Source organism: Rhynchophorus ferrugineus, unplaced genomic scaffold, assembly GCF_030347505.1.
Source record: "Rhynchophorus ferrugineus isolate W39M unplaced genomic scaffold, kcgeb_rfMv2 rfM4, whole genome shotgun sequence".
NCBI lineage: Eukaryota > Metazoa > Arthropoda > Insecta > Coleoptera > Curculionidae > Rhynchophorus > Rhynchophorus ferrugineus.
In genome coordinates, this window is record NW_027472583.1 from 47,376,399 (window position 1) to 47,396,393 (window position 19,995).

Below are 19,995 nucleotides of genomic sequence, written 5' to 3' on the forward strand. Positions count from 1 at the left end.
TAAACAACAAAATGACCCAACATATTTTTAATATTAATATTTTCAATTTCAGAAAAAAAAATAAGAACGGAGAAGTACTAGATTAACGTTACGATATGAAAAATATACTATCTCTGCTTTATATATTTTCAATTAAGTTCGACGTTTTGAAATGGGTGCCGCTTTTGAAAATAAGCGTTTATATGATGATGAGTTAAAGAATAAAGTATTTCGCAACCTTTATAAACAGATAACGACGGCTTATCGATGAGCTTCAACTGCTTATATGCGTTATTCTTGCCAGACAATAAATAACCCAGAGTTTTAGGACGACGCTTCGACAGAATCTTATCTGCCATCTTCAGGCCCTGGCTTTTCTCTTTCCACTTCTCTTTATATCAGTTATATATTTGTGTATCCAGACGTTAACTTTTTTACATGAATTTGTTTAATACTTGTACATTAATCTATTCAAATAAATTGTGGAATACTAATTTTAAACTATTCACCAGAGAATTCGCAACAATCCTTTCTGTCCTACTAGTTCTTGTGGTACTTGAAGTATTACAATAGTACTTCTTATGTATTATCCCCTAGTAGTAGATCTAGAAAAGGAATTATCAACAGACTTTTATTAACGCCTTAGACATACATATTGCTTTACTAAGAGAAACTCCATCCAATCACTTTGGAGTCCTAAACTTTGGAAAAATTTGAGAACCTAATATCCTAAGAATCAATTTAGTGGAAGTAAATTCAGGTGTTATTTACCACGTTAGCTTCTCTTTAGCTATCTGGGACAAACTAATCTGCAATTTTTCATTTCGTTATATATATTATTAATTTCTTCATCCATCTTCAATTTTTCCATCTATTATTTACCTATTGTGTATGAGTTTATGTTAAAATCTTTGTTGTGTCTAATCTCTAATTAATTGGTAAAAAAGAGGAAAAGAAAAGGTATAGCAAAATAATACCCTATGCTTCGTTTTGATTTTATATCTGCGAATATTTATATTCAGAGGGCCCGGACTGGGGTGCAAATATCCATAATGCGATGCTAAATAATACTATTCATATTTATATTGGATATTTACAATATCTATGAACGAAACAATGAAATATTTTTGCTATATTTACACAATGTTTATGTAATCCTAAAATTTATTTTAAGCTATTTATTTATCATTAAATTTTATAAAGATAACCTTAACTAATTAATTTATGATTTGTTAGACTGGTAAAACCATAGCAGCTGTTTTGTATTATCTTGCCAAAAACCCCGGCAAACAAGAAAAACTACGCCAAGAACTGAAGACGTATCTACCGGAAAAAAGTAGCCCGGTGAATAAAGACCTTACAAGAGCGTCTCCTTATTTGAAGGCTGTCATTAAGGAAGCCATGCGACTATCACCTATAGCGATTGGAATCCTTCGGACCTCTGTCAAAGATATGGTACTGAATGGTTATCAAATACCAAAGGGTGTAAGTAATTAAAAAATTACTACAAAGGGTATTTATTTTTGATATTTGCTCTTCCGCAGACTGAAGTAATTTCTATTAACATTTTACCGTCGAGAGACAACAAATATTTCATGGATGCCAATGAATTTATACCAGAGAGATGGCTACGAAGTACTACAGATGAATATTCGTCCAAAAATGTTCATCCATTTGCCTCGTTTCCATTTGGTCTTGGACCACGGTCTTGTGTAGGCAAGCGCTTGGCGAACATGGAGCTACAAGTTGGTGTAGCAAAGGTAAATATATGTCATTCTATGTAAGGATTATCTTAAACATTGATTTCTTCTAGATAATAAGAAACTTTCAGTTCTCGTGGCCTCATCCTGATGCCCAATTCGGAGCAACCGTATTATATGGTATTCAAACACCATTACGATTCAAAGTAGTTGAAGCTGACGAGTGAAATAATTCATTCTTTTTAAATCGGCTCAATATTTTATAATGTTTTAAATTAAATTAATTTAATTTGATATTGACTGGTTTTAATACAATTACCCTGCAAGCTAATCATTCCTGCTGACGTTGTCATGGCGTAACAATTAACTAGTTATGTATTTTTTAATAAAAGATGTGTCATTAATTAAAGATATTGTGTTGATAGGTATCCGTAGAGTAGTAGAGAGACAACTCAATAAGCGTCTATTGAAAAGAAGTCATTATAGCGACTGCTACACTAGGCTACCGTATATACACCCCATACATATCCAGGTTTTTAGATCGGTACCATGCAGTCTCTGGGTATTAAAGGATAGTGCGGCTACGTATCTCTCTCCCCAGGCTCCAGAAAGCCACATACCTGGGTGTCCATTTCGATCCAAGATTTCACTGGTCATCTCAAATCCAGTATACGACCTGCAAAGGCAGTAGTGTGTATAGTCAACTATTTATGCTGCTCTACAAAAATAGAAAACACTCCATTCCTCAGGAGGTGACCCTGTTTAAGTTACTGGTTCGACCCCTATAGAGCACAGGCCTACTACAAGTACTTTTCTGACAGGCAACTTACACAACTCTAGGTGTTCCAATTCAAAAAAGACCGCGAGTTACTCAATGCTTCATAGCTTATAACGAACGTGAATACCCACCTCGAATCAGACATCCCGTTTGTGAAGAGCTTTAAGAATAAGCTCAGTGTAAGGTTCTCCCTTGTCACCTTACAATACTTTAACAGGCTGATTGAGGTCTACCTCTCATCAGTCGCGAGACGTAATAAATAAGGCACTCACAGTGCAACATCAGCAAAAGACTATTTGGTACTAGCTGGTTCATCAAAAGAATATCTGTCTCTTTTTTATTCATTTCATCACCCTTGCTATATTTGCAACAACCTTAATCTATTTATTCTGTTCATTCTCTCGTGGACCACGGGTGAACTTTAACTCTTAAATAAACAAGTATCAAACTCAGTCAGTTTTGTTTGTGCCCGTGAAAATTTATTCTGATATTATAACAGTAGTGAGTGTCTAAATAAACTGAAAAAAAAAAACAATATCTAAATGGTAATATGATCGCCATTATCAATTATTAAATTGATTGATCTGTACCTGTAAACACATATGTGTCTTATTATTAGGCCATTTAATTGGTTCTTAAGCAAAGTTTACCATGCAGATATGTTACGACTATTACGATTGAAATAAAAACAATTAATTCGTGAAACAAATGTATTAAATACAATTGAACAAAAAAATAAAAAGTATATTTAGAAACGTTATATGACATAATAACAATTAAATACTTGAGCGCATTTCATATATCTTTAGTGCTTTCAAATTACTATTTGAAATATGATTTTTTGTATGTATGTAAATTTGATTTGTTATAATGTAAACATATGTTTACAGTGGTGACTTCAAAATCTAAATTTAAATAAGAGCAAATTGTAAAGTGTGAAACTCAAGTATACCGTATTGTTATAGTTATTATATATTTAGTATTTTTAACCCACTTTATTTTCTCAGGTTCTTGATAGTGGTTTGGAAGTTTGGAGAATGTACTCCTCTGTAAGTTCTTCGATATACATTTCTTCGATACATAGAGCAGGAGAGCTTTTTTAAGTGTTATTGCTTATAAATTACAACAGGGGGTTAAGCAAATATTAAGCAGGCGGACGCTTAATAGTTGCTAATATTGTTCATGTTTTAGATACAAGTTGAATATTCAACACTAAATGTAAAAATAACTCAATTGTCTATATAAAGTATAGACAGTAATCAGATCAGTAATTAGGAACCATTCACCAATAATTATATTCTGCGTGTCTTACATTTGTTGTCTTATTGTGTGTTGTCTAAGTGGCTTATACTTTGTCAGATGAAATGGAGGTTATTAATTCAATCAGTTACTTTGTAGAGATGAATCATTTTGTACTACAATTTTAATTGTTTAAAATTTGACAAATATAGTCAATAAGCAGCTTTATCAAATATCATTATAAAAGCTGATGGTGTAATTAAATATTAGTAGAATGAATATTCACTACTAAATAAACTATTATTATGTGATTTAGCAAGTGCATACATAGATATGCACATTCAAATAATGTTTAAAAGAGCATCTGAAAATTTATTTAAATTACAGAAATTAAGTAATATAAAATAGACTATGAAATTATAAAGTCATGATGGTACCCACATAGCTAGGGTTCTGTTGAAGGCAGATAAGAACAACATTTAGCGGATACTATCTCTATATCTCTAGAACCTATGTCCGTCTGCCACATTTTAACTAGATGCCCAATGAAATCGGAATTCTTTTAAGTTCTTAGTTATTCTGTACAAAATGTGTATTTTGTACAACATCTTCAGAAATTTATATGATTCTTTTAATTTAAGTCGCCATTTTTAACCTTATTTGAAACTATGAAAAGAAAATTGGGGAGAGTGGAGTCGATTTGGACTTTCTGCATATTCTGTTACATCTAATGCAAGATGCAGATACCGTACCGTCTACAACGATCGCTGATATAGAGAAGATAGAGCACTGGCTGCAATACATCACCTTTATCAGTTTTAGATAATATGTTTCTTTATATTTAATACGGAATTATCGATTAGTCAAATAAGATTTTAATAGTAGGTAGAAACACTTGCTATGTATGTGATTTTATTTTATATAAAATGTCTTCATTACAAACACCTTTATATAGAACTCACAGCTTTATTTTCTAGATAGTTCTGAATTACATCTGTAATTATGTTTCAGTTTGAAGTAGGTGTAGGTCAATTGTTAAGTTTCATTATAATTTTAGCTGTTATCCACGTATTTGGAACATAGCTTAACCGAATACAATTCCGATACTTCGTTAAGAGTTACTATTGAAACCTTCTCAGACCAGTTATTGTGATCGAGATATGATAGTATATTGTACTCTTAGTTTGAGTGGAGTACTTCAATTATTATGAAAATACATTTGTTTTTCAAAATTGTTTCGGGTTCATCTCCCGTACTGTTTTCTATAGGACGCCTAGGATGTTTAAGCAGTCTTAGGAATATTCGGCTTTAGTATCCACAGAGAGTTCCAAAATATTTCAACAGGTTTTTTTCAGAAAGACTTCTTGACATATACCATCTTTTTCTAAGTCTACGTTATTTTTTGTCAATTAGGCTTCTAATTTCATTTAAATATGATTTAAAAGAGGATCTTTCAATTTCCGTTTGGATGGTAGTGGTAAAAGTAGCTAATGCCAGTTGCTTATTTACATTTCTAAAATCATGACCCATCATAGTTTTGCAACTGCGCCAGCAATTGACATTCCAAAAATGTATATTCTGATAACGAGCCAATAATGGACGAATTGCGAACGGCAACCAAATCATTAAAGGTAAGGGGCCGGAGTCGGTCATGCCTTGGTAGAAATGATCAAGGCCGATGTGGAAATGCTGGTTTAAAGGATTCTCGATTTGCTCACACAATTTGGTGATCAGTAAGAGTGCCGTCGTCTCTGTAACATAAAAAGGCGATAGTAAACATTAAATCAATGAACAAGAAGAACATTGAGACAAAGTACTATCGAGGTATAAATCTATCAATTATTGAGGAGTTGCTTATGAATATTATACAAGTGAGATTTCAAAGATCTGGCGAGGAGAGAAACTGAGAAGAACAAGTGGGAATTAGAGTCAACCGAGGTTTACGACATTACGACAGCTAATAGAGGAACGTATTAAATGTGGAAAGTATGTGATTGTAATTTGTGTTGACTTTCGCTTTATTTTCGTCTGGTAAACTATCGCTGTGGACATCTTAGGAAGCTGAACATTTTCTGTTGAAGATTATTAAAATTCTTCAAGTTTCTTACAATTAGTTGCGTGCGAGTGTGATAATATATTGGGGCTTCTATTATTCTTCATGATAGAGTTCGCACTATAGAGTCATACGGCTTGAAAACTAATGAAGAAATTGCCAAAATATTAACAAACGTCGGATTGTCTACTATTGTAAATCTCAACAATCTTCAACTGGAATTGACAGGCGTAATAATAAGTCGAAATGATCAAGCTGAAAGAGATTTTGCTTTCCTAAGTTGAATCATTGGAAGAGAAGATAGCCCTTTCTTCTGTCGAATAGTTATCTCGCCAATCCTTTTATGTGACTGTGACGATTGGACAATGTTACAGATTGATGTGTTATTGAATGTAGGTTTAAGGTTTTTAGATGCCATCCTTTAGACGCATTCTACACGACTATCTCTGAGATCATATTATAAATTAAGTCATTCACTAAGATAAGAGAATCAGTGCACAGTTCAGTGACGTTGACGCTACAATTGTTTTTACATGATGTCCAATGTACAATCAAAAGAGAACGAACCCAACTACAGATTTCTGCAAGTTCTATTTCACTTTAAGTTTGATTTTATATTCACTTCTATCAGTGATTGTGATTGTCTGACGGTTGGAGAAGCTAATAATCGATATTGTCTCCATTTCATCTTAGTCCGTTCAGAAATCTTTAATACAAAACCTTGACAACTATATATATTGCTAGACCGTGGTTCAAATCTTCAGAGCAGATTTATTTAAGATATATTTTGCAATACATTAATTAATTTAGCACTAAAATACAACAACAAAAATTACAATTGAAGATTGAATGGTAAATAATAAGAAGTAAATCATAGCAGAGCACATCAATCAGAGAATTTTTTGCCCGTGTTAAACAATGGTTTGATTGATTTAATAAACACTCTTGTTTTTCTTAATTACAAAGAATATGGATGAATAAAATATTATTGTTCCTTATTACAAATAATAGCAGATCAAAATTTATTTTGTAAAGTGAACAATATTCTATTTCAATCCGTATCGACATATCATTGAATGCATGTATCGATATTCTTCTAAAACAGCTTATCAACATTAATTATTCAACATTAATTATCATTATACATTAATACATTATTATTCAATATAATACGATAATAAAAATTAACTCAATAAATTGTAAAAATTAATTGAAGTGAAGACAAATGTCTTCAACTTCAATTACCAAACCATAAGAGCAGCTTGCAACGTTAAAAATGAATTTCCTATAGGTAGGCTATACTTTGATAACCGGAAAAAGACGAATTCTCAATAAAGAACTGATAAATTGATATGAGAGCTACTGAAGATTAGCCTTTATACTAGCTTTTCCAGTCTAATTGTGATGTACTGACAACTTATCTTCAAAGCTGCAATATCCCAGACAAATAAGTTTTTACAGGTGTTCAAGAACATAGTTACTTTCCGAAGTGACTTAAGTTGATGCTTGAGTTCTTTAACATTTGTTGCTTGTTCTATATTTCTATATTCTCATGAAGAAAGCGACAGAGCCTTACTTGCCGACAAAATTATATCTAATATCTTCATTTCTAGTAGTATTCTGAAACAAGTGAGAAAATTTAACTAGTATCTAAACTAATCTCTTGCGAGCAGCTTCATGTGACTTTTCTATAACATCACTTTCAGATCTCACACAAATTATTTTCATATTTCAGTATATTTTGTTCTTGCCATGGATAAAGGGATATATTTACAGAGATATTTATTATTAATTGTTTTATTATTTATTTATTATTTTAAAATCCCATCAGCCTCTTGGGCTACCTAGGGTCGAGTTCCAATGTAATTTTAAATAAAGTACACAAAATAATGATATTTAAGCTAAAATAATAAACAATACAAGTTACAATAGAGGAGAGTCACAGGAGCTCTATCAATCCCGCGGCCATTAAAAAGTTGCTAAGCACGTCGAAATGCTTGGGTTGGACCAGTTGCTCTAATGACTTTGGCATCCCGAGTTGCTGTCTTAGTACTTCAAGCTTTCCACAGTTCGAAAGGATGTGCTTGACGCTCTGTTGTATTTGACATTCATCACATTATGGAGGGCGTGTTCCCTTTAGTAAATGCTCTGTTAGTCTGCTATGTTCTATTTGCAGCCCAGCAAGGATGCTCAGTTGGAACCTGCTAAAGTTATTAATATTAGAAGATGAAAAACCCTCTTGATCTCCCACAACTTTATTATTGTTATTTTCCATAAGGAGGTCCCAATTTAGCTGATCCAGTTTTTTGGTCCCTATGTATGTTTTAGCGTCTTCATTACTAAATAGAACGCTTAGTTTAATTGAATATTCCTTTCTGCTCGCCTGATAGTTAGATTCGTTACCGGAAATTTTCCTGTGAAAGGAAACCCACAGATAATTTATCCTTACTCTCCTCCTCTCCAGTGCTGTATGTAGCTCTCTGATTACTATAACTAGAGGGTAGACTATCTTTATTCAAATCAGACTATCCAAAGAACTCATTGAGTCCGATATTGTAAGTATTGGTGCATCTATTAATGATCTATCCAGAGCAAATAGGGCCTTGTAAATGGCCAAAAGCTGCGCCGAAAAAATGCTAGTAATAGTAGGAAGCCAAAAGTGCTTCTCCAACAGACTTGAAGTGTACGCAGCACCGACGAAATCTTCCCGTTTAGAACCATCCGTGTAAATGTCGAGGTGATTTGGGTAATTCTCCTGAAGTGTGTGGGCGAAAAGCTTACAGAGATATTTAGTATCAGTTTCGCAACTAATATATACTTGAATTAATATTGAAAAGGCAACAACAAAAGGCGCAATAGGACGATATGTTTTATATTGTCTACATTGAAAGGGAAAAAAGCATTTTCAAGATCCAGAGGTCTCTGGAATATTGAGCAAAAATTCATCGGTTGGAAGAGAAATGATATATTTGATTCGCAATCCTATATTTCACTCCCTACTATCTGAACTACTAGGGGAAATATTTGGAAAAAAAGCTCACCAACAACTACTTTATTACTGATCTTTTGCTGAATAGAAAACGATTTCACAAAAAGAGGAGATAAAAGCTCAATGTAATCTGCTAATTACTTCTCTCAAAATTCAATATCAATGTATTAAAGCTTACACATTATAAACAAATAATAATATAAATAATATAAGCAATGTATAATGTTTTTTCACGAAAAATATCTAAAGCCGGGTCCCTTTATTTATTTCTTTTCGTACTGGTTGCTAAGTTTCTAGAGTATATTAAAGTCCCAGACAATTGACAATGTGAAGGGATCGATCAAGAATCAAAGGAAATTGTTAATTAATAATTAAGTAACTAGAAAAGAGTATAGGAGGTATCAAAGGAGTATTGCATCTTACTTTATATTGGTCGTGAATTTTGAATTATATAAAGGAAAAGCTTACGACTGAAAAGATGAATAAAATTAACCCTGATAAATGACAACGAAATAAATGACCACTGAACAATACCACACCTGATTTGTTTAAGCTTATTTATTATTACACAACTTATTTCATTTCTTTAATTAATGGTGCAATAATTCTATTTAAAACAATAACATTAAAATTATAAGAAACTAACTAAGGCTTGAAGGAAAACTTTCATGTTAATATTCAAGAATTCCTAGTTATTTGGCGAAACCAATTGCTATTATATATTTGTAAACAAAAGCACTAAATAAACAAAATATGTTCATTGAAAATTTAACAATAGTGATAAGCAACCTAAAACGTCGTTATTAACATTGTTAAATGTTAATAACGACGTCGATTTGTTTGCGAATTTTTGTTAGAAATTTCCTGTTACTGGTAATTTGTACTATTTACTGTATAATGTGTAATATACTCTAATTTTTATCATAATAAATTTTAACTTTTTGATTCTTGGGTCCTTTTGCACTCTACGAAAAGTCTTCACTTTACTCTTATCTCCACTATATGGGTTATTTAATTCTGCCTCATTTTCAATATTTACAATTATAAATTATGTATGATAATTGATATCTTTGATAATAATTTTAACATCAATTCAATGATTGTATCAGATAATAGAAGACAATGAAATTGTATATAAAAACTTGCGAAATCTACAAGGGAATTGACCGAAGATCATAGAGGACGGAATTGGTATCAAAGCAACAAAAGTAGGCCCTAGTCGACCAACAGCACATATATTCGGGGATATCAGTCTTATTAAGGGTATCGAACAATAAATATCTCCATTTAATTAGCTGATTTTTTCCACACAACATTGGCTCTATTGGAACACCTAACCTGAACCTGTTATCAAATATCACCAAGTATGTGAGATGGCCTAAATATTAAATCCTTTTCCTCTACGATTAACAATCACCAAACAATAAGAAGAATTAATTGGCAAAAATAACTTTTAAATGGGAATATTACTAAGCAGCAGTTAGATAACATCTGAAAAATCTTGTTCTGGAACACACATGAACATACAAGTATAATTAATAAGGTCTAAACATAATATTTAAGAACATTGATAATGGATAGAAAGAAAAACGATGCATAATGCGAAAAAAAAAATGTGATAATGGCAAAAAGTTAGTTAGTGGGCTGAGATAGTGTGTGTTTTTCAGTACTGTACATAGTTGAATATATAATGTGGGGACGATTCAAATAATCATTTTTAAGATTGGATTATTAGGAATCAATTTTATCACTTTTGTATCGACTAAACCAGTACCAGCATTATACACTTCAACAACAGAGTCTGCATCGGGCAGACGATACTATCCTTACATTATTAGTGATAACTAATACCATCTAAAGGTAATCTAATAAAAGTAATCCTAACTAATACGCCTTTAGTAAAACTATCGAAACCAGGATCAAAACTGAGGTTTCTAATACTTTTCAACATACTAGTACCACGTATAATACGAATGGTAACTAATACCACACTCCTATTAATACTACTGTCAATGTGAAGGTAATTGATACTACTACAAAAATCAACATCACATTGTTTTCAATATGAAAATACAATACGAAATAGTAGAAATTATTTAATTAGTATCACAATATATACACATAATATTCAATTTGTAATTCAATATTACAAGGACGATCTACAACCAAATTAGTTTTTGTATAAATATATGGTAAAAAATACAATCGTCAATTAATAATGTATGGTGCTAATCGACATCTTAAACCACACGGTAAATACGATTTTATGTAATAATACGATAATGTACTAAAGACTAGGTAACGAATACAACTGTCCAAAATCATGTTATAAATAGTGCAAAAAGTAACTAATAAATTATCTACTTAAGCACGTCATAAACAATACAGTTAGTATAACCAAGTATGCATTTGGATGTAACAAATATGATAACACCAAACATTAAACCTTTTACTATCTAAATAATTAAATTTGATTACAATAGTTCGCGACAAATGCCCATTACTAAAAGCTTCTAAATCTAACAATTATTTTATTTTTGTTTAGAACACAAAAACTATTAATTTACTTGAAACATTATTTTATTTATGCGAAGAACAGGCGACTTTTTGAGCAGCGATAGAAGACGACACTGAAGGTAAAAAGAGACAAGAATCCTTTGGACGCCTATTTTTTAAAAATCTCATTCGTTACTTTACTCTTAAGACTTGGAGACTAATGAAAATGCAGAGCTCAAAATTGAGATTACTCAAATTCGAATATTGTTAACAAAGCAAGGAGACGAGCTCTCCGCAATACGGATGTTGCTACAAGAAGCCCTTACTAAACCCACCCCGACGCAGTCAGTACATCAACCTCGTGAGACACCAAAAGAACTTACATTCCAATACTCAGGTAAGTAGCCAGGCTATTAACTCACTAAACACTTCTCCTCAAGCTACCACAGTTCCAAACACTTCGGAAACTCTCTCACAATCTCCACCCTCAATACCTATGCCAATTTTTTCGGCGAACCCAAATCCAACCACCGCTCCTAAAAAGGAAAAAATCCCACCTATCGTTCTTCGTTCGTTCGTTCGTTCTTACATGAAGAAGTACTCAGAAATCCTTCGAATTGCGAAAGATAATTCTATAGAGATTATTGCCACTTTAAGCCGAAAGGGCGGAACTCGCTTATTTGTACCAACTTCTAACGACTTCCGCAAACTGACCAAGCTTCTTGAAGACCGGAAATATGCATTTCACTCCTTCTGCCCTCCTTCCGAAAGGACAATAAGAGTCATCATCTGCAACATCCCAACGATTGTAACGGTTGACGAAGCCAAAGGACACCTTATTTACCAAGGTTTCCACCCAAAATCTCTTCAAAGGTGGAAACTTAAATCAGGTGAAGACCTTCCTATAATCCAGGTCGTTGTTCCTAACGAAGAAAGGAACATCATTAATCTCACCAAAATAGGCCTGTCAATCGTGAAAGTCAAACTCCAGCGAGGCAACGGCCAGCCTGTGCAGTGCTACAACTGCCAGATGTTTGGCCATTCCAGCTTTCGTTGTAGAGCGCCTCTCCGGTGTGTCAAACGCGCCGGACACCATGAAACTTGTTCGTGCACCAAGGTACGCGAGGAGCCATCTAAGTGCAGCAATTGTGGAGATCCACACACAGCTAATTACACAGGCTGTAGCTGTCGACCTGCTCCCAGGAATCTTAGACCAATCCAATCCAGACAAGCCTCCGGCAACACAAACTCTGCGTGGAGCAACCAGGGAGGAAGGAGGTTAGATCAAAAGCTGGCCTCTTCCAACCGGGCGGCTCCCGCCAATATCCCAGCCCCTGTCCCAATGCAACCTTCTGCACTGCCAGCAGGTCTTCCAAGTACCTTCACACTGCAGCAGATGCTCAGCATCTTGCAGTTCTTTCAATCCCAACAATTATTTCCCAATGCAGCCGCCTAAGCGGCAACCCCCTTTTCCCGTTTAGTTTTCAGCAGTTGTTTACTCGTCAAAATGACTGCTTACAAAGTGCTTAAAATCATGTCGTGGAACACCAACAGCTTACGCGATAAAAAAGTGGTGCTGGAACTCGTTTCTTTCGTCTTCAGGCATCGATAAAGCACTTATCCAGGAGACTCTCCTAAAACCCTCTCATCGTTTTCCCCTTCTAAACTACATGGTTTACAGAAATTACCGTATCCCAACTCGCGGTGGCGGATCTGCTATCCTAGTCAAAAAGGGTATTAAACACAACCTTCTGCCTTCAATTGTATCGTCACCAAATATCGAGTCCACCTCTATCCAGGTGGAAACTCAGGATCGTCCAATCGTGATCACCTCTCTGTACAGGAAATGCTCCACGCATGGCTCGTCTGCCTTCAAAACGCTCTTCGACGGCCCATCCTCAAAAATAATCGGTGGAGACTTCAACGCTCACCATCCCATGTGGGATTGCGAGTGTGCAAATCGAGCAGGCAACGATATCGCAGCACTGAGTGCAAACTTAGGGCTTGGCCTCGCCCTGCCGGATAAGCCTACCCATCATCCCGCTATTGGACAACGGGGCACTCCACGCATTCTGGATTTTTTCATTCTCCAGAATATCAATCGTCTTTCTGATGAAAGAAAACCGATTGGAAGAGATATCGCGAAATTCTCTTGGAATCCGGTCCAATCCCGAAGATTGATCGACCTGACCAACTCGGGCGTGCCGTGTCGAAGCTAACTCGAGACATCCAGTCCGCCCATCAGAATTCATAATTCGAAGTTCCATCATTTTCAAACTCTCATCTCTATCGTAGAGCTTGTGCCACCCTCAACTGGGCAGACAAAAGGGAGGCCAACAGAGTAAAACGAGAAGTGAAGCGGACCAAAGGCTGGATGGCCCCGCAACTTTCTGGCGACTCTCTAAAAGCCTCGTGGGGAAGGCGCAAAATGTCATTCCCACCCTAAAGTCAGTGGAGACAGGAACTTTTGCAGTCACCGACCACGAAAAGGCAGAGCTCCTCGCTAAAACCTACGGGGCCCAAATGGAACGCCTCTCTCCTGCTACAAATATAAGCGCTGCTGAGACGAAATCATTAGGAATTCCAACTCCGTTCGTTTTCAAGTGCCTCCGAGTTATCTTCTAAACCATATAGTCACTCCTAAAATACTCACGCAAATGATCAGCAAGATTCGGAATAAGAACGCCCCGGGTTTCGATAATATTTCGATAGACCAACTCAAAAATCTTCCCTACAAGCAGCTCGCCGAACTAAGTAATATCATCAACGCCATTCTGAGGCTGCAATATTTTCCATCCACATGGAAACATGCATTCATCGCAGTTATCCCCAAAAAAGGAGCTAAGTCATCACCTTCTGACTACAGACCTATCAGCCTACTAAGTTCCATTTCCAAACTTACTGAAAGAGCAATTCTTTATGCGCTTAATGATTTTGCGAAGACAAACAATATCAATCCAGATGAGCAATTCGGGTTCCGCGCCAAACACTCAGTCCTTCATCAGGTCCATGGGCTAGCCGCAAAAATCAACTGTGCTTTTAACCGACGTGAAAGACTTGGAGCGGTCTTCTTGGACCTAACCAAAGCCTTTGACAAGGTTTGGCACGAAGGCTTATTGGCGAAATGTATCCGATTAGGTCTACCTGATGATCTAACAGCTCTTATCAAATCATTTCTGTCAGGACGATAGTTCTAGGTCAAGCTTAAAGATATTCTTCTAACCGGAAAACCATCGACGCAGGAGTTCCACAAGGCTCCCTCCTGGCACCCGCTCTATTTAATATTTTTCTTTCAGATATCCCTAGACCATAAGTTGAGGCTGCTTTTTATGTAGACGACACTGCTTACTTGAAGATGCAATCAAGAGTAGCACCGCACATCCGAAACAGACTCCAAAAACAACTCGATGAGACGGTCCAGTGGTTACATTTCTGGAGGTTGCAGGTCAACCCACAGAAAACCCAGGACATCTTCTTCCACAAGAAGCGTTATGCACCGAGCATTTCGTGTCTTAAAATCGAGAAGGCCGAAATCCCATAGTTAGAAGAAGCCACCTATCTCGGTCTTGTCTTCGATCGCAAATTTAGGTGGAATTCCCACATTCAAAAGTCCCTCCATAAAGGTCAAGGTATTGTTAATTTGCTGTTCCCGCTTATCAACCGGGCCAGCAGGCTTCTTTTATCTATAAAATCTTTCCTGTACTAGATGCTGGTTCGATCAGTCGTTCTATACGGCTCCAGTGTTTATCTAAAATACGCCTCACCTAGCCAGGTGGAACGTCCTCAAGTCTTTCAAAACAAAATTCTCAGGAGAATAATCAATGCTCCCTGGTTCCTCAGGAACAATCAAATTCATAGAGAAACAGACGTCCCCCAAGTTCACGATTTTATATCCGAGGTTTACTCGAGATATTTCTCCATTCTTCGTCTCTCGGACAATAGATGTATTACCGAGCTGGTCGATATTTTAGGCCAATAACTCATTCGGCTCTTCGTAGCCTTATTCTATCACAGCCGACACTGCCCCGTCGTGCTCTAACTCCAAATTGTCTCGACCTTCTCCGGCGAGCTATTAACTCATGTACCGCAAACTGCGCGGTGTGATAACGACGCCACGTCCTTGACTGACCCTTGTGCCTCTTAACGGTGTTACCGGTTACGGGCACCCTCCTTACTAACAGTAAGAAGTATCAGTTAGGGTCATTGGATCAGCTGATTCCTGATTCCTCGCTTATTCCTGCGGGTCTTCCCGACCAGGTATCCGTAACAGGATTCCCCTACTCGGCTCCAGGCCAAAAAAAAAGACTTGGAGACTTCAGTCTAAGTGGTTAGGATATAATATGTCGATAAGAGATCCATAAAATTCTTACTTTGAAAAGAAACTTGTGGAAGGAAGGACAGTTGATCCATTCGTCAATCAATTTTATCAATTTTGTATCGACTAAACCAGTACCAGCATTATACACTTCAACAACAGAGTCTGCATCGGGCAGACGAATACCATCCTTACATTATTAGATATAACTAATGCCATCTAAAGGTAATCTAATAAAGGTAATCCTAACTAATACGTCTTTAGTAAAACTATCGAAACCAGGATCAAAACTGAGGTACCGAATACTTTTCAACATACTAGTACCACGTATAATACGGAAGATAAGTAATACCACATTTTGTAAATTTACTAAAACCAGGATCAAAACTGAGTTGTTGAAAATCTTGCAACATATTATTACTATATATTGCACGGATGGTAACTAATACCACACTCCTATTAATACTAATGACAATGTGAAGGTAATTGATACTACTACAAAAATCAACATCACATTTTTTTTTAATATGAAAATACAATACGAAATAGTACAAATTATTTAACTGGTATCACAATATAAGTAGGAAAGGACTAAATATCTTATTGTATATATTAATCAATATTACAAGAAGGACAATATACAATCAAATTAGTTTTTGTATAAATATATGGTAAAAAATATAACAGTCATTTAATAAAGTATGGTGTTAATCGACATCTTAAACCACACGGTAAATACGATTTTATGTAATAATACGATAATGTACGAAAGACTAGGTAACGATTACAACTGTCCAAAGTCATGTTATAAATAGTGCAATAAGTAACTAATAAATTATCTACTTAAGCACGTCAAGCAACAATACAGTTATCATAACCAAGTAATACAACTATGCATTTGGACGTAACACATTTGAAAATATTAAATATTAAACCTTTTACTATGTAAATAATTAAATTTGATTACAATAGTTCGTGACAAAAGCCCATTACTAAAAGCTTTTAAATCTAACAATTATTTTATTTTTGTTTAGAACACAAAAACTGTTAATTTACTTGAAACATTATTTTATTTAAGCGAAGAATAGGCGACTTTTTGAGCAGCGATACAAGACGACACTGAATGTAAAAAGAGATAAAAATCCTTTCGACGTCTATTTTTTAAAAATCTCATTCGTTACTTTACTCTTAAGACTTGGAGAGATCAGGAAGTGGCTAGGATGTAACATGTTGATAAGAGATCAATGAAATTCTTATTTTGAAATAAAATTTGTGCAAGGAAGCACACTTTATCCATTCAATTTTATCAATTTTCTATCAACTAAACGAATACCACCACACATACCATACACTTTAACAACAGACTCTGTATCGGGCAGACGAATACCATCCATTACATTATTACTGATAACTAATATCACCTTTAGTAAAACAACCGAAACTAGGATCAAAACTGAGGTATCGAAAACTTTTCAACATATATTGTAACACATATAATACGGAAGGTAAATAATACCACATTTTGTAAAATTACTAAAACCAGGTGAAAACTGAGTTGTTGTTGGTAACTAATACTACATTCCTATTAATACTAACAAACTATGGTGCTAATCGACATCTTAAACCGTGTTGTTAAGATAATACACGGTAGTTACCGTGTGGTAAATATCGTTTTATGTAATAATACGATAATGTACTAAAGACTAGGTAACGAATACAAGTGTCCAAAATCATGTTATAAATAGTGCAATAAGTAACTAATAAATTATCTACTTAAGCACCTCATAAACAATTATGCAAAGTAATAAAACTATGCATTTGGACGTAAAAAATATAATGATTCCAAATATTAAATCTTTTACTATACAAATAATAACATTTGATGTAACAGTTCGTGATAAAAGCCAATTATTAAAACCTTCTAAAATCTACAAATTATTTTATTTTCATTTCAAACGCAAAAACTCTTAATTTACTTGAAAATTAGTCTTATCAATTTTCTATCAACTAAACTTCAGGAAGTGACTAGGATATAACGTGTTGATAAGAGATAAATGAAATTCCTACTTTGAAATGAAACTTGAGCAAGGAAGGACATTTGATCCATTAATCAACAAGTTTTATCAATTTTGTATGAACTAAATGAATACCACCTTTAAATACTTTAACAACAGACTCTGTATCTGGTAGACGAATACCATCCTTACATTATTACGGATAACTAATACGACCCTTAGTAACTAATACCGAAACCAAGATTAAAACTTAGATATCGAATACTTTTTAGCATATTAGTACCACGTATAACACAGTAAATGTGGTATTATTTTGAAAATACAATACTAAATGTTAAAAATTCAAAACTATATTATAAATAATGCAATAAGAAACTGATGAAATTATCCACTTAAGCACCTCATAAACAAAACAGTTAGCATAACCAAGTAATACTACTATGCATTTGGACGTAACACATTTGAAAACCATCAAATATTAAATCTTTTACTATCTAAATAATTAAATTTGATTACAATAGTTCGCGACAAAAGCCTATTACTAAAAGCTTTTAAATCTAACAATTATTTTATTTTTGTTTAGAACACAAACACTATTAATTTACTTGAAACATTATTGTATTTAAGCGAAGATTAGGCGACTTTTTGAGCAGCGATACAAGATTTTTTTTACACTGAAGGTAAAAAGAGATAAAAATCCTTTCGTCGTCTATTTTTTAAAAATCTCATTCGTTACTTTACTCTTAAGACTTGGAGAGATGATTAGAAAGTGGCTAGGATGTAACATGTTGATAAGAGATCAATGAAATTCTTATGTTGAAATAAAATTTGTGCAAGGAAGCACACTTTATCCATTCAATTTTATCAATTTTCTATCAACTAAACGAATACCACCACACATACCATACACTTTAACAACAGACTCTGTATCGGGCAGACGAATACCATCCATTACATTATTACTGATAACTAATATCACCTTTAGTAAAACAACCGAAACTAGGATCAAAACTGAGGTATCGAAAACTTTTCAACATATTAGTAACACATATAATATGGAAGTTAAGTAATACCACATTTTGTAAATTTACTAAAACCAGGTGAAAACTGAGTTGTTGTTGGTAACTAATACTACATTCCTATTAATACTAACAAACTATGGTGCTAATCGACATCTTAAACCGTGTTGTTAAGATAATACACGGTAGTTACCGTGTGGTAAATATCGTTTTATGTAATAATACGATAATGTACTAAAGACTAGGTAACGAATACAAGTGTCCAAAATCATGTTATAAATAGTGCAATAAGTAACTAATAAATTATCTACTTAAGCACCTCATAAACAATTATGCAAAGTAATAAAACTATGCATTTGGACGTAAAAAATATAATGATTCCAAATATTAAATCTTTTACTATACAAATAATAACATTTGATGTAACAGTTCGTGATAAAAGCCAATTATTAAAACCTTCTAAAATCTACAAATTATTTTATTTTCATTTCAAACGCAAAAACTATTAATTTATTTGAAAATCAGTCTTATTAATTTTCATTCAACTAAACTTCAGGAAGTGGCTAGGATATAACGTGTTGATAAGAGATAAATGAAATTCCTATTTTGAAATGAAACTTGTGCAAGGAAATGTACTTGATCCATTAATCAATCAGTTTTATCAATTTTGTATGAACTAAATGAATACCACCATTATACACTTTAACAACAGACTCTGTATCGGGCAGACGAATACCATCCTTACATTATTACGGATAACTAATACGACCCTTAGTAACTAATACCGAAACCAAGATTAAAACTTAGGTATCGACTACTTTTTAGCATATTAGTACCACGTATAACACGGTAAATGTGGTATTATTTTGAAAATACAATACTAAATGTTAAAAATTCAAAACTATATTATAAATAATGCAATAAGTAACTAATGAAAATATCCACTTAAGCACCTCATAAACAATACAGTTAGTATAACCAAGTAATACAACAATGCATTTGGGCGTCTAAATGAAAAGTATAATCCTTCCAAATTTTAAACCTTTTATTATCCAAATAACATTTGATGCAAAGACTCGCGATAAAAATCTATTATTAAAACCGTCTAAAATGTAGCGATTATTTAGTTTCGTTTCGAACACAAAAGCTATTAATTTACTTGAAAAATAATTTTATTTAAGGTAAGAATAGCGATACGGCACGACACTGAAGGTAAAAAGTGGTAAAAATCCTTTCGATGTTTATTTTTTAGAAATCTCATTCCTTACATCACTCTTAAGATGATTTCCCGAGAATTCGAGGCATCAGGAAGTGGCTAGGATATAACGTGTTTATAAGAGTTGAAATGAAACTTGTGGAAAGAAGGACAATTGATCCATTCGTCAATCAATTTTATCAATTTTGTATCGACT

At 34.1% G+C, this 19,995-nt stretch overlaps 1 protein-coding gene across 4 annotated transcripts in view; it reads left to right on the plus strand.

The window, feature by feature from the left end:
• The window catches only part of LOC143196103 (cytochrome P450 CYP12A2), a 41,809-nt gene extending 39,836 nt beyond the window's left edge, over window positions 1-1,973 (plus strand). For all 4 annotated transcript variants that reach the window (XM_076403710.1, XM_076403707.1, XM_076403709.1 and 1 more), the window contains 3 exons: window positions 1,216-1,464; window positions 1,524-1,739; window positions 1,793-1,973. In XM_076403710.1, coding sequence (XP_076259825.1) covers window positions 1,216-1,464; window positions 1,524-1,739; window positions 1,793-1,906 — 579 coding nt within the window. In that variant the 3' untranslated portion in view covers window positions 1,907-1,973. The remainder of the gene's footprint in view (window positions 1-1,215; window positions 1,465-1,523; window positions 1,740-1,792) is intronic.
• Window positions 1,974-19,995: the final 18,022 nt, after the last annotated feature.